The sequence below is a fragment of the Cavia porcellus genome, unplaced genomic scaffold, assembly GCF_034190915.1.
Source record: "Cavia porcellus strain 051 isolate PalLab524CR breed Dunkin Hartley unplaced genomic scaffold, mCavPor4.1 scaffold_6, whole genome shotgun sequence".
NCBI lineage: Eukaryota > Metazoa > Chordata > Mammalia > Rodentia > Caviidae > Cavia > Cavia porcellus.
In genome coordinates this window covers 24404787-24418684 of record NW_026947489.1, presented here as the reverse complement: position 1 = coordinate 24418684, position 13898 = coordinate 24404787, and the positions used below count along the sequence as shown (strand labels likewise).

At 39.4% G+C, this 13898-nt stretch overlaps 1 protein-coding gene across 3 annotated transcripts in view; it reads right to left on the bottom strand.

The window, feature by feature from the left end:
- Efl1 (elongation factor like GTPase 1) overlaps positions 1-13898 on the bottom strand; it is a 132280-nt gene that overhangs the window by 114766 nt on the left and 3616 nt on the right. For all 3 annotated transcript variants that reach the window (XM_003475740.4, XM_063250114.1, XM_013158834.3), the window contains exons 3-4: positions 11297-11364; positions 8643-8727 (exon numbers count right to left, since the gene is read on the bottom strand). In XM_003475740.4, the coding sequence (XP_003475788.1) occupies positions 8643-8727; positions 11297-11364 (153 nt within the window). The remainder of the gene's footprint in view (positions 1-8642; positions 8728-11296; positions 11365-13898) is intronic.

Below are 13898 nucleotides of genomic sequence, written 5' to 3'. Positions count from 1 at the left end.
CACATTTTCAGCTGTGTAGCATGGAATACTCCTCCTCAGGTATTCCACAAAAAGGAAGCTTCCAAGGAAAGAGTAAACAAAGCTGAAGGATCCAACAGCTCAAGGAAGAGTCCTCATTACAGCTTCTTTCACTGTGGGGATACTGACTCCCACAGGCACCTAAGGAAATGCTAGTGGACTGATTACTATCCTGACATTTAATACGAGGTTGGTGTGCAGAGCTATGGCTAGTGCTGGAGCACCTGCCTGTCACACACAGGCTGCGATTCACTCCTCATCACTGCAAAACAAAACAAAAGCAACTTAGTGTGGGCCAGGCACTGTGCTAAACACTCTCAATGTGCGAATGGCATTATCAAACCCCGATACTGGCCCTATGAGATAAATTACACTCTTCTCATCTTACAGATTAGGAATGGAGATAGAAAGAAACCAGTGCCTACAGGACATGAGTGAAGGCTGTTCAAAGGAGCTGAAAGACACAAAGGCATGGACTAGTTCTGCCACGTATCTTCTGAAAGAGCAGCACATCAATGTGCTCAACTGAGATTAAAACTCAAGCCTAAAAAATTCTACAAAAATTTACAAAATTCACAAAAACTCTACAAATATTGAAGCAGTAGCTCTGTGTCAAGCAGTGTGCTATGTGCACTCACACAACTGTCATTTTTACACTCTCAACAAATGTGACCATCACCCTAACTGGCACTAACAGTCACAGAGCCCATCAAGCCCTCAGTCCCAGCCACACCAGAACTGGCCACCCCAGGTCACAGAGATTTAGCCTTAAAACATAAGCCAGTAAGCCACATGAAAAACAGTAATACAATACAATCTTACAATCGCTCCCCATTACTGCTAAATTTGATAGAATTCTTTTAAAAACCAAGTAAGTATATCCTTTTGCTCCTCCCCTTAACTCAGTGTTTATTAACTTTAGAGTACTTGAGAATTACTACAGAGATAAATGTTTTTATGGGCCATCTAAAGGGTGTCTCAGTGTGATTTGTGTCCCAGTGGTAAGAGGATAAAATAAAATAACAGTAACTATAACTGGAGCTAGGATTGCCTGTCTATGCCCGGCACTGTTCTAAGCATATAATGTGCAATACAACTATACAGTAGTCCCCTACATGGGCCCCTTTCACAGAATAGTTCACCAGTGCACAGACATGGTAAACGTCTGTCTTAGGGCTACCCTGGGCATAACTGCCTGAGATCAAACAACGTACAATGGTAGAGAAGTTCAAACATCTGAATGCCACACCTGAAAGATTACATCCAGGATGGTAGTAAGCTTCACCCTACATGCGAGGGTTGAGCAGATAGTCAAATCTTAAAAGAATAGGGGAAGGACTTCCTGGGGCTCACAGGACTACCCCCACAACCATGATCATAGGTGAAGTGCTTTGTAGGGACTCTGGCCCTGTTGTGGCTAATAGGGAAAGCTCCAACCAAAAGCTGTGAATACCTTCAAAGAAAATCAAGTCAAATAACCAGGCCCTGAAGCAAGGGCCCACTGTGTGTAATCAAGCCTTTCCCTGTTGGACCTGACAGCCAGTTCTTCTCGCTGTTCTTTTGGATACCCACTATGCTTTCAATCAAATCAGGAGAAGGAAAATGAGCGACTGTAGTACAGTCCTATTCTATAAAGCAAAAGGTGCAAGATTCTTGAAATCACTCTGAATTTCAATAGCCTAACCCTTCATTTCAGAAATGCTGTTTACTCCCATTCCCAAAGATAAGAGAAATTTACCCAAGATCACAAAAATGACAAATCAGAAGCATACCCAATTCTACCTAATGGTCTTTGTCACTTCTTTGATCTCAGAGGCTTTACTTGGAAGCTGTGTAAACTACACTTGATTGTTTCTTGGCTAAATTCCAGACTTCAGGGCAAAAGAATTACAATCACTCCCCCAACTTCTAGAGAAGCTACCTGAACCAGATACACAGTAGAAGTTTAAGAGATTGGGTCTCCTATCCAGTCCGTCACAGATTCTAAAAATGCACTTGTGGAAAGATCTCAAACCTTCTGTACAGTCATCTTTCACTGGCATTACAGGATTTTTAGGCAGTACAGAGAAAAATAAAGTAACTATGCTTCCCTAAATATGCACACTTTGAAACTTGGGGGGGGGGGTCAAATCTATAGGGGAACAGAAAACTAATGATACACCAGTGTTTCCATGTGAAAATCTACATCCTGAAAAATAAGTGTGGCAAATACAGCTAAACATGGCAAATACAGCTAACCTTCGAGCTCACAACACACATACGTATCAAACATCTAAGAAGCACTGTAATAATAAAAAGCCTGTCTATCTCTGTTAAACCTGGAGTTTCTCCTGTGTATTCAATGGTGAGGAGAAGAAAGTGCTTTACCTGTCACACCCCAAAAGAAAAAACTGATCAGCTCAGCTGGGGTGTGCCCCCAACTGCCTCAGTGCCCTCTTTATCAACTACCTTTCCCAACAACTGTACACTACCTTTCAAAGGTAAAGGAAAAGTCATCCAAAATCCATTAAAGAAAGAAGTCCATAAGAAAATTCTGCTGTGACTCAAGTCACAATTTTTTTTAAAACTTGTTTTCATGCATGCCACCCCTTAGTTTGTATGTGTATCAAATAAAAAAATACACTGAAAATCATGGAATACTACTTTGCAGCTAATAAAAATTTCAAGTTTAAAAACTTTAAGCATACTGAATGATGTTCCCAATTTTAACACAAATCCTGGCATTGTGTGTTGTTCTAAAGCATTGGGAAACAGCAACTTCTGTTACTTTATTTCCTGGGCATCACAAAATACAACTGATACACAGTGGTAAGCAGCTGAAAATCCTTTTCCTCGAAGTCAAAAGTAAAGCTGTCTTCTGGTTTGCACTTTTTTTTTTTTTTAGACACGGATTGGCCTTGAATTCACTAAGTATACCAGGCTGGCCTCAAACTCATGGCTATCCCTCTGCCTCAGCATCCCAAGTGTTGGGATTACAGGCACGCACCACCATGCCCAATTCCAATCTGTCTTCTGAAAACTGTGGGGAGAAGCCAAAAAGAGTAGCCATGGAGACACCAGAAGGTTGCAAACAGCTCTGAGGTGAACGTGCAAAACCTATTAGGGCAGATGTGGGAAGGCTGTCTGCCATGCTAAGGATCAAGTTGAGAACCCAGTCCAAGTAGATGAAGAAGTGGTATCAAGAATTAGTCTATCTGTGTTGGAGTTCTGATGGGAGGAGTAAAGCAAGTCAAGCAAGCAACATGTAAGGATGTGGTGTTACTATCATTAATGTGTGGGCTATCTGAGGCAGAAGTAAAGGGGCAGGCTAATGGGCTCACAAAGCTGGAGACTCTGAGAATGAAGTCAAAGAATGGGCACCTACATACCTAGGTGAAAGATCTGAAAGAATGGAAGATTACAGAGAAAGAAATATTTCAATTTGTTCTTTTTTGGGGGGGGATTTCACTAGAAAGCTCACCACTTCTCAGCTGGTTATAAATAGAGACTTTTCTTGTTATTAAGACAGGTCTTGCTATGTTTCTCAGACTGGTCTCAAACTCAGGGACTCAAGTGATGCTCTCTCCTCACTTTCCTAAGTAGCTGCGAGTACAAGAACACACCTCCCTACTCCACTGGGAGTATTTAAATTTGAAATGTCAAAGATGCATAGCAGAAAGTAGCCAACCCAATGAGTTGGGGAAACAGAACAGCCCTGCTGTTGAGAAGGAAAGCTGCTGGAAGTGATTCTCCGGGATGGTAAAACCATGCTGGAGAAGTGATGTGAAAAGGAAAATCAAGAGCCAGGTACCAAAGTCACCAATGAATAAGGTACCTGACCAAGATCTGATAATGCCAAGAAAGAAGAATAACTAAACGGTAGGATTCCTAAAAAAAAATCTTAACACAAAAATGAGGGACCAAGTTTTGACATTGGTGTTAGGATGAGAAGAGTGGCAATTCCATGACTTGCCCACAGATACAAGGGCTCTGCAAGAATGAGCAGCATTCATTTGAAAGAAATACTAGGAAAGCAATGACAACAGAAGACAGCCAGGGAGAAGGAAGAAGGAGCACCAGAAAAAGATGAGAGTGAAGGAATGTTTATTCACCTTGGAATGTTCTCAGAGTAAGGTCTGGTTGGATAAGGAGGGAGGATGTCAAACCACAAAGAAACATAGGGAGCAGACTGTAAGACAGGCCAGATAATGGGACTTCCAGCTTGGGCCAAAGACAACAGATATGTGGATAATGCTGGCCAAAAGAAGATGCATACAAGCAGTCCCAGAAAACTGTGGTGGAAAGGAGGGAGCTTATGCTGACTTCCTTCCAAGAGTCTTCCGATTCAAGTCTATTGGCTGTAAATGGAATTACTTGGCTCCTAGGATTAACTAGTACTGTATGTTAAAAATTGCTTTGTCCTTGGGAAAAGTTCTTAACCTCTCTGATCTTTATCTTGCAAGTAAGTTAATTAAGGATAATATCATCTTACACAATGTTGCAAGGATTAAACAGTCATGTATACAAGATACCTGCCTCAGAATTAAACTACCAGGTACCTAGTCTCTTGGGCCTGGCATCAACTGTATGTTTCACAAAGTATAGCATTTACCATCTAAAGAGAAAAATAATCTAACCTTTTACTCAAAGGAGGGACATCAGAACCCTTGCTCCTAGCTCCAGTTCCAATTGGACTAGGACAATCATCAGGATCATGAGGTAATACTCAAACAAGTAGCAGAAAAATGAGGTGTCTGCTGCTGAATGAGCAAGAGGACTTTCCAGCATACATTGGCCTTGTGCAACTCTGGGTGGCACCAGTTAGTTCCCCGTCCCCTAGTCTTTGGACAACACAGAAAGCCACAGAGTTAAAACCAACATGGGTATTAGTTCTGCACCTGGCTACCAGCAGTAAGCCAGAGACAGGTGTTTGCAGAAATAAACCTGCCTTTGTATCTCTTTGCAGTCACCTGCTCTAATTCTGGTCTCCACATCTGGAGCAACCCTGGGTTACTACCTAGGAGAAGCCAGGTGTCCTACTAATCAAAGTTATCAGCTAGCTGAAATGTCACAAGTTTTTAAGTCTAATAAGCTAAAGTCTACTGCAGTATGTTCTGCATTGCATTTTACAATTTTTACATAATTTAACAACATTTTAAAACATTACTTAAAATCTTAAATGAATTTCCAAAAGAAATCAATCTGCTGGAGTGAATGGTGATGATGCCACCAAATAGGTGTGGAAGGTCCACCATGGATGGGCATAATTTACTCTCCATCCCTTAACACGCCACCCAGCTATCCCCACTTACACAGAGGTGCAAATCCCAGTATTGTGTCATGAATGAGCAACACAGTGCTTAGTAATTGTATTTGACCACAGGTGTTAGAATAAGAAAACTACTTGGAAGGAACATTGTTAGAAGTTTACTTTGCAGCATGTGCACATATGCACACATAAAATTTTGGTTGGATTAAATATAAAAACAACATAGTAAAACTGATTTCTATATTATTCTTATATAGAATCATACATTCTATAATAAAACATACTGAATTTTCTATAACAAACAAGTTTGTTTAAAATATTCAAACAAATGAATTAAAATAAAAACATCAAATTCTGTAACAACAATATTTGGTTACAGTTAAAATGATTGGTTAGAGTAGAAAACACAGGAATACACATTTTGAGACTATTAAAAGCACAGTCAATTAATCTCCAATTATTAAACCCATTTAAATACAGTTTATGGTCTACAGCTGGATTCTAACTTAAAGAATTCAAAGGCGTTCTATTGTCCCTGCATCCCTTTCACTGAAAATATTTCTTAACTCTTGAAATGACCAAATAAGGACTATTCTTACAAGACAGGCAAAAAAAAGAGGTGGGTAAGAAACAGAAAAATAACAAAAGTTTACCAATATAACCCCGAAATTTGTGACAAATGCTGTCTGTAAAGAAGAGAAGCTCTATTTTCTCAATGACAAATTGGATTTCCTAGAAGATGCTAGACTACCACCTTGGCCATTTCTATACTACACATCTATTTAATATAGAGTAAGACCTTGTATTTCAATCCAGATATGGATTTGAAAAAAAAACTTAAGGCTGGTTTAAATTAAGAGTTAGAGAATTAAGGAAGAGAAACAACTTCATTAAGATTTAGCATATAGATTCTCAACTAACAAGACTTTCAGGGCGGCAGGAAAGAGAGGAGGGTAAACAAAAGTCACTGGTGGAATTTCTTCAGCATCTCCAGCTCATCCAGTTCTCCTCCCACTCACCCACTTTCAGAGCACAAAATAGCCTACCCTGAAACATCACTACTAAGCTATAGATAAAATGGATCTCATTTCTTAGGTGTTCGGAGAACAGATGTCTCAGTCAATATTCCCAAGTACTGTCCTCTCTGAACAAGTAGGCCAAGGCTGTTATGTAAAGAAAAGACATACAAGGAATAACTGAGATAAAAACAAACCCATGCACAACAGTAGAGTTCAGGAGGGAAGGTCCATAAACTTCCACTGATGTGGTTCTGGGGCCATCTTGGCTCTAGAATTCAAATCTGGTTCCAGTTTCTGAAAGGTATCAATCCAAAAGACTCTCATTTTCCCCAACTAGTCAGAAGGCTGATGGATAAGGACTGCAAGCTCCAGGTCAGCTTTGTGACTGAGAAAGACATGTCTCAAAATTTTAAAAACTTTAAAATGTTGAGAGGGTATCTGGAGTAGCACTGTGGTAGAGTGCTTGCCTAGCACACACAGAGCTCTAGATTTAATCCCCTAATCACAAGAAAAGAAAAAAATTTTTAAACATTCAGGTATGTTATTTCCAATATCACTTCACACATATTTTTCAATAAGCCCTCCCAACACAACCCAAGCTATCTTATATTTCTCCTCTGTACACTCTAGGAAGTATAACTAAAATAATTTGTGGCCTAAAGCCACAGAGCTGGACAAGAAATTCCCAGAGTCCTGTGGTCATTTTCCAAGCACAACGGGTGAATTTTATGATGTGCTAAGCCAAACCTGAATAAAATTTTAAAAAGGGAGAGGGTGACTAGAGACAAAGTTTAGAGCACAGAAACTCAAACTGGCACTAGAAGAATCTTCAAGTAAAAACACTGCTAACTTTCAAGTGGACTATGAAAGGCCACAAATCTCTTGCAGTCTATACAACGAGATGAAAAATATATGCATCTTTGACACCCGTTACGGTTTGTGACTACATGTTCTCCCACTACTGTCCCAAAACCTCCTGGGATCATAGGTGGGGCTTCTGGAAAGTGGTTGGATCCAGGGTGTGTGATGCTGGGATTACGGGTGCCTCGCTCTGGGTTTGAGAAATACCGCCCTAAGGGTAGGTACCCTGGATGGACTATGAGAGACAGAAGAAGGCTTCTGGGGTTGCTTACTTGCTACTTTGACGCTTAGCTGCCTTCTGCCTGCTCTGCTGTGGCATGAACTAACAGTTTCTCCTCTGCCATGCCACCCTGCCTTGAAGCCAGCCAATTAAAAAAAAAATCCATAAACTGTGAACCAAATAAACCTTTTCTCCTTCTCAGCAACAAGAAAAGTAACTAAGACAATCCCATCCTCTGGATCACTGAATAAGGACATACCCATAAATTTGAGAGGTGGTTTTTAAAAATGATGCACTGCTTCAGTCTCTTGACATAATGTTAAAGGTTTGGTATGCATCCATCCAGATATTTTTATTGGCAGATATATTTTATTTATTTATTTATATTTATTTTTAATCGACACCAGGGATCAAACTCACGACTGCCTGCTTGCAAGGCAGGCACTTATGCCACTGAGCTAAATCCCCAGCCCCTGCAGATATATTTTATTAACCAAACACATTCATATCTTTAAAAAAATACTCTGCAACTTTCTTTTGGCTCATACCATTTTTTTCCATATCACACTTAGATCAAGCCCTTGTTTTAACAGTTGCATAATACTTCACAGCATGGATGTATCAGTTTCTTTAACCACTGTCCCACTAATGTTTATTTTGCTGGCATTTTTTTTCCACTAATACAAAAAAAATTTTTTTTTTTTTTTTGTCTTTCTCATTTTTATCGGTACCAGGGATCGAACTCACGACTGCCTGCTTGCAAGGCAGGCGCTTATGCCGCTGAGCTAAATCCCCAGTCCTAATACAAAATTTTTGATGAACATCAGTGAAGATATACTTCTCAAGTTTGACTATTTCTGTCAGAAATATTAAGACATATTACCATGAAAATGACAGCCTCATTTGGGGCCACAGTAACTTACAGTTAAGAAAATAAGACTCCAAATCTAATATATAGGCTATGGGGCAGAATAAGGATCCAGCCAGGAGAAGGAACCCTAAAGCCAAGCCAGTAAAGTCCAGGGCTCCTAACCTCTCTGTAAAATTAGTTACACAATCCCTTTGTAGGAGGGGCAGGTGTAAATTGCCAGTTCTTCTGCCATTGAGCCAGCCAGAGGTCCCCATTGGTATGTAGGCTCCTACATAGGTCATTGAGGGAGGCCATAATGAAATACATGGAACCTACAGCTAAGACATGGAGGCAAGCAATGAATTCAGACAGGGGTGGGCAAAAAAGCTGCAAAGCTGTGCTTCTGTAAAGCAAAGGCCAAATTACCTTTTGTATAATGTAGCGAAATGGCACTGGATTTCATAGTGATGCCTCGGATCTGTTCATCTTCTCGGCTGTCCATGTACCTTAACTGGAAAAATACAGAATGTGCTTTTTTACTTCCACTGAACTAAAATGCAACATTCAAACTGGCTGATTTTTGATTTAAACAATTAGACTAGTATAAAGCATTTATTTTTAAGAAGTAGGGGGCTGGATAGAGAAGGAAAGTTAGTAGAGGGGAAGAAAAACATAAATGAAAGTCAGTACTGCTAGGACTCAAATAGATTCCACAGTTGGTGGAATCCCACACCACTGCACATTCACACTGTAGCCAAGAATGGCTGAAAATTCACGGAGGGCGGCATGTGCAGGAATCCCTCTATTCACCACCCACACACCCATTTTTTTCCTTTTCATAGGCTAATTGACATAGTCTAAGGAGAGATTTAAAGAAGTTTCCAAAGATATAAGAAGCTTTTATTCTTTTTCCCAAGTTCACATATTTCAAACATTTTAGGAAAAATAACGGTACACAATATTTAGTATCAGGACTGGGGATTTAGCTCACTGGCTTAAGCGTTTGCCTGATAACAGCAAGATCGAGAGTTCAATCCTCAGTATCAAAAAAAAAACCCAAATATTTATTATCACCACTGTGTTGGCTTTTACAAAGCTTCAGAGTCCACAAATAAAGGCCATATCTCAACTCCTCAGGCACTTCAGTGCCTCATCCCAACCCTGGCTCCCTTAACGAGGCTTCCAGCCCTAACACACCACTGTCCCCTCCAGTCTCCCTCAAGAGTAAGCCTCCCTGTCTAGCTTTCATTCTCTGCACAGTAAAATTCTTGAAAATTCTGAATTTATCCTTTACATTTACTCATTCCTTTCATTCAAAAGTCTTGCGAATAATTTATTCATATAAGAGTACACCCTAACTCAGCTCACATTAATTCTACAATTTTCAGAAAGTATTCCATTCCTACAGCTCTGGCAAAATAAGACTCCTAGTTACCCAAGACCTCCAGCCAAATGAAGGGATCTTTTCAATATGTACTCTAGTGGACCATTACATAGTCTTCCTTTGTGCACACATGTGCTCACATCACATGCAAAGAGTCTCCCACAAGTGTGAAATCCTGCAGTTTCCCTCCAGCCTCTCCTTAGACTTCTGGCTGGTTCCTTTCACAGGGCTGTCTTCAAAGTCTGTCACGCTTGTCAGTGCAAATGGCACAAAAAAAAAAGCACAAAGAGGAACAATACAATGAACCTCTGCCTACACAGTACCCTACTTAAGGAAACAAAAGAAAAATGTTTCCATTAAAGTTCCCTGTAACTTGGTTCATAGGTAACTGCTATCCTGAAATTTATCTCATATATTCCATTGCTTTGCTCATAATTTCTAAAAATAAATGTGTCATTAATATATAATTTACAATCTGCATATCTTAAGCTTTATGTAAATGGAATCATACTATGTATAGTGTCCCTTTTTTTGCTCAATATTATATTCCTGAGATTTATCCACATGGATGGTTGTAATTATAATTGATTAGTTGTAATTACTGTAAGGTTCTACCTCAAAAATCTACCACACCTATTTATCCAGCCTTTTAAGGATGGATATGTAGATTGACTTCTACTTCCTGTAACTGAGATGATATAAACAGGAGTGTATCTCTTGTAAACTACCTAGGAATGGAATTTCTCAGTTATTAAATTTGTTCCCCAGATAACTGACTCGGAACGTTCAATTCTACCTTTAATCTTCCTGGATCTACTCAATTTTACTTTTCCATATCCGTGTATCTACACTCCCAGTCACTTGGTAAATCCTGTTGTTTATATCCTTGATTCACTGAGGAGAGAGTTTTTAAATTTTTATACTACTAATTATTCTAAGCCCTTTTATGGCTCAAAACAAAGGATTTCTTTCATTTCCTAAAACATTATTTAATATTATCCACACGCTGCAGACTTCCTTTGGTACTTAGGACACCTAGATTAACCTTAAAAATCTTTCATAATCATTTTCTCTCACTCTAATCTCTGGGAAAATCCTCACTCAAATCAGGCGCAACAAACAAATCAGCCTTCGTATATGTTCTTTTCTACCACTTGATCACTTCTCAAATTACCCAGCTCATTTACCGATGGAAAACCTTTCCTCTAAACTCTTCCACAATTATCTGACTTAATGCAGAAACTTCCTTTTGTATTTATAAAATACAATATTCATAAATAAGGGAATACAAAGCAATATAGAAGTAACTTTTCAACATCTATTTATCTTGTTTAATGGGTCAACAGCTGCTTAGATGCAGGAACTACGTAACTGTATTTGGTTGTTGTGGCTGTTTGTGGTACTGGTGAGAGAGCTCAAGGCCTTCACACCAAGTTATAGTCCAGTCTTTAAAAAAATAAATTTGTTTTTAATTTTTTGAAATAAGAGTCTTGATAAGTTGTCCAAACTAGGCTCAAACTTGTGATCCTGCTGTCTTTGTCTCCCAAAGTGCAGGGATTAAAGGCATGTGCCACCACACCTGGTATAAGAACTATGTTTTATACTATTTAGACCACTAAAGAAAAAAGCAAATGGCTCACGATTTTGTAGATAGCTAATAATGAAATGTAACAAGTATTGATCAAATATAACATACCTTGCCTGCGAGACGGCTGGAGATGATTCCATTACTAGATATAAGACAATCAGCAAGAGTAGTCTTTCCTGTGAAAATAACATTGATTACAATCTATGTCTTTTAACAAAGGGGGTCAGGCAATGGACTATACCTACAGATTTAATATCTGGTCATAAAACTTGGTTTCACAAAGATTTCTTACTTAGTTATACCAGATACCACCACACGAAAGAGACATTTTAAAAGTTCTATAGACTTCTGAACAGAATACCACCCAGATGATCACAAATGCTGATACTCTATTGTGTTGAAACCTGGAAATTTCATCTACTCACCTGGGAACTTACCTGGCAACTTTTTAAGCCCAAAAATTCTCTTAAATTGAGGCAGACTTTAAATAATGTACACAGGCTTTTCATTTATAAAGCAAATCACTAGGCCAATCAAAATACAGACTTCTGACTCATCTGTCCATAAGAATTTGGTCAAGTTTACCACAATTATTACTAACAACCATCCCATAGCTATACTAATGACCATGCTTATAAATTTACGCCCCTGATAGCTCTGAATGACAAAAGGAAAGTAACAACTTTGTCTGTGAAAGACATACGGGATAAAGCATACTATTTTCCATATTTCCTCAATAATGAATTTACCTGAAATTTCCCAGTTAAACTGTTAATTAATATTGTTTAGTAAGGAAACTTAACCCTATCCTATTTGAAACAAAGTTTGAAGAGGGTGTTAACTACACTAGCCTTCAATGCAACTTCATATCCAAAGCTAATCACATGCTTCATTTTATAATAGTCATTATATACTACCCATATACATTTATAGTTACCTGTACTAGATAACCACAAAGGTCCACACAATTCCAAGTGGTATTACCAGATAACTTTGTCTAAAGAATGGCGTAAGTATATATAATTACTGCAGTTGGGTTGCTCTAACAAAAGGAGGGGTTTGTCTTTAAGTCCTTATTGCACTCTAGGAACTTTAACAAAGCTATGCATAGCAAAGCTAAACTATGTAATAGCTTAAACCAGCATTCAAGCAGTGGGAGAACTGGAGATCTTTAATAATGTGCACTCTGTTTACCATGTGTATATCATGTTAGCATGAAATCCCAGAGCAACACTTTCCCGTTACCCAATAAAGCAGAGTTTATCCTTTGTAAAGAAAAACATATTGCCCATATAACCCAACAACCAGGAAAATAGAGACAACTTGATTTATTCATGACAGTATCTCTAGGACCAGAACTATGCTTGACATATAGCAGCTGTCTTAGTTACTTGTCTCATTGCCAAGACAACATACCTGACACTCAAAGTTCAAGGAGGAAAGGTTTATTTAGCTCACAGTTTATAGAGGTTTTAGTTCATAGTTGGCTAGCTACATGGCACGATGGCATGCGAGAGGGGTATCACAGAGGCAAAACAGTTCATGGCAGGCAAAAGATAGCAAAAACAAGCATGTGATGAGCGGCAAGCCTCTTTCTGTCCTTTGTGTCTTATTCAAAGAACCTGCCTTTAGAATAGGTAGCACTCACACCCTTAATTCTAGCACCTATAACCCTAGCACTTCACCATGAATAAATCCCAGTGCCACACATTCTAGATCCAGTAATCACTGAAAAGCCTCAACTATGACTGCATGGTTTTGGAGGGACATCTAGACACAGTCATAACATTCTAGTGTTGGCCCTCCAAAGACTTCTATACATCTCTTTACGCAAAAGGCATTTGGTCTGTCCCTAAGAATTGCCAAAGCCATAACAGTTTCAGCATTGCTGACAAGTCCAAGTCTAAAGTCTCCTCTGAGATTTAAGGCAAATTCTTAGCTGTGAGGCCCTGTACAAATGTATAGAAAGTTAAACACTTCCAACATGTAATAGCACAAGATAAAACATTACCACTCCAAAAGGTACAAATAGGGGTATACAAAAGAATGGAACCAAAGTAAGTCCAAAATCCAGCAGGGCAAACATTAAATCCTATAATTCAATGCCCAGCATCTGAGACAATCTGTGGCAAGATTTAACTACCAAGGACTTGGGTGGCTCTGTCCAAGTACTTCTGGTGGTTGTAGCACCCAGCTTCTCTCTTGGGCCTGAGCTGCTCCCTCCCTGCAGTTTTCCTCAGATGATCCATGTTCCTGCCTTCTTCAAATTTTGGGGGTCTCCACTGCACCTTTAGCTTCATACACTGCTCTCTCAGGGACATACTGCCTGGCTTCCCAGGTTTTTTTGAAATCTGAGTGGAAGCCCTCTTGATCTCACAACTCTTGCATTGTGTTTTCTCATAGAACCTGCACCACATGGATGATGCCAAGGTCTGCCACCAGCTGGAGCAATAGGCAGGCTTCCCTTGTTTGGGTGTAGGAGCCAAGTTCCTTGATCACTAGGTACTCTGAACCCAAGCTTGTGGAGCAAATTCTCTAGGGTGCTGCCATTCTAGAGCACGGTGTTCTGGAGCTCTCTTCATAAAGCAAAGTTTTTCACTTTTGCAATATGAAGTTGCAAAGGCTGGAGTCCAGCTGTTTTTTGTGATGTCCTCAGACCAACTTTCCCATTGTCCTATTCCTTGTCAGCAAACATCTCTCCTCTATCTTT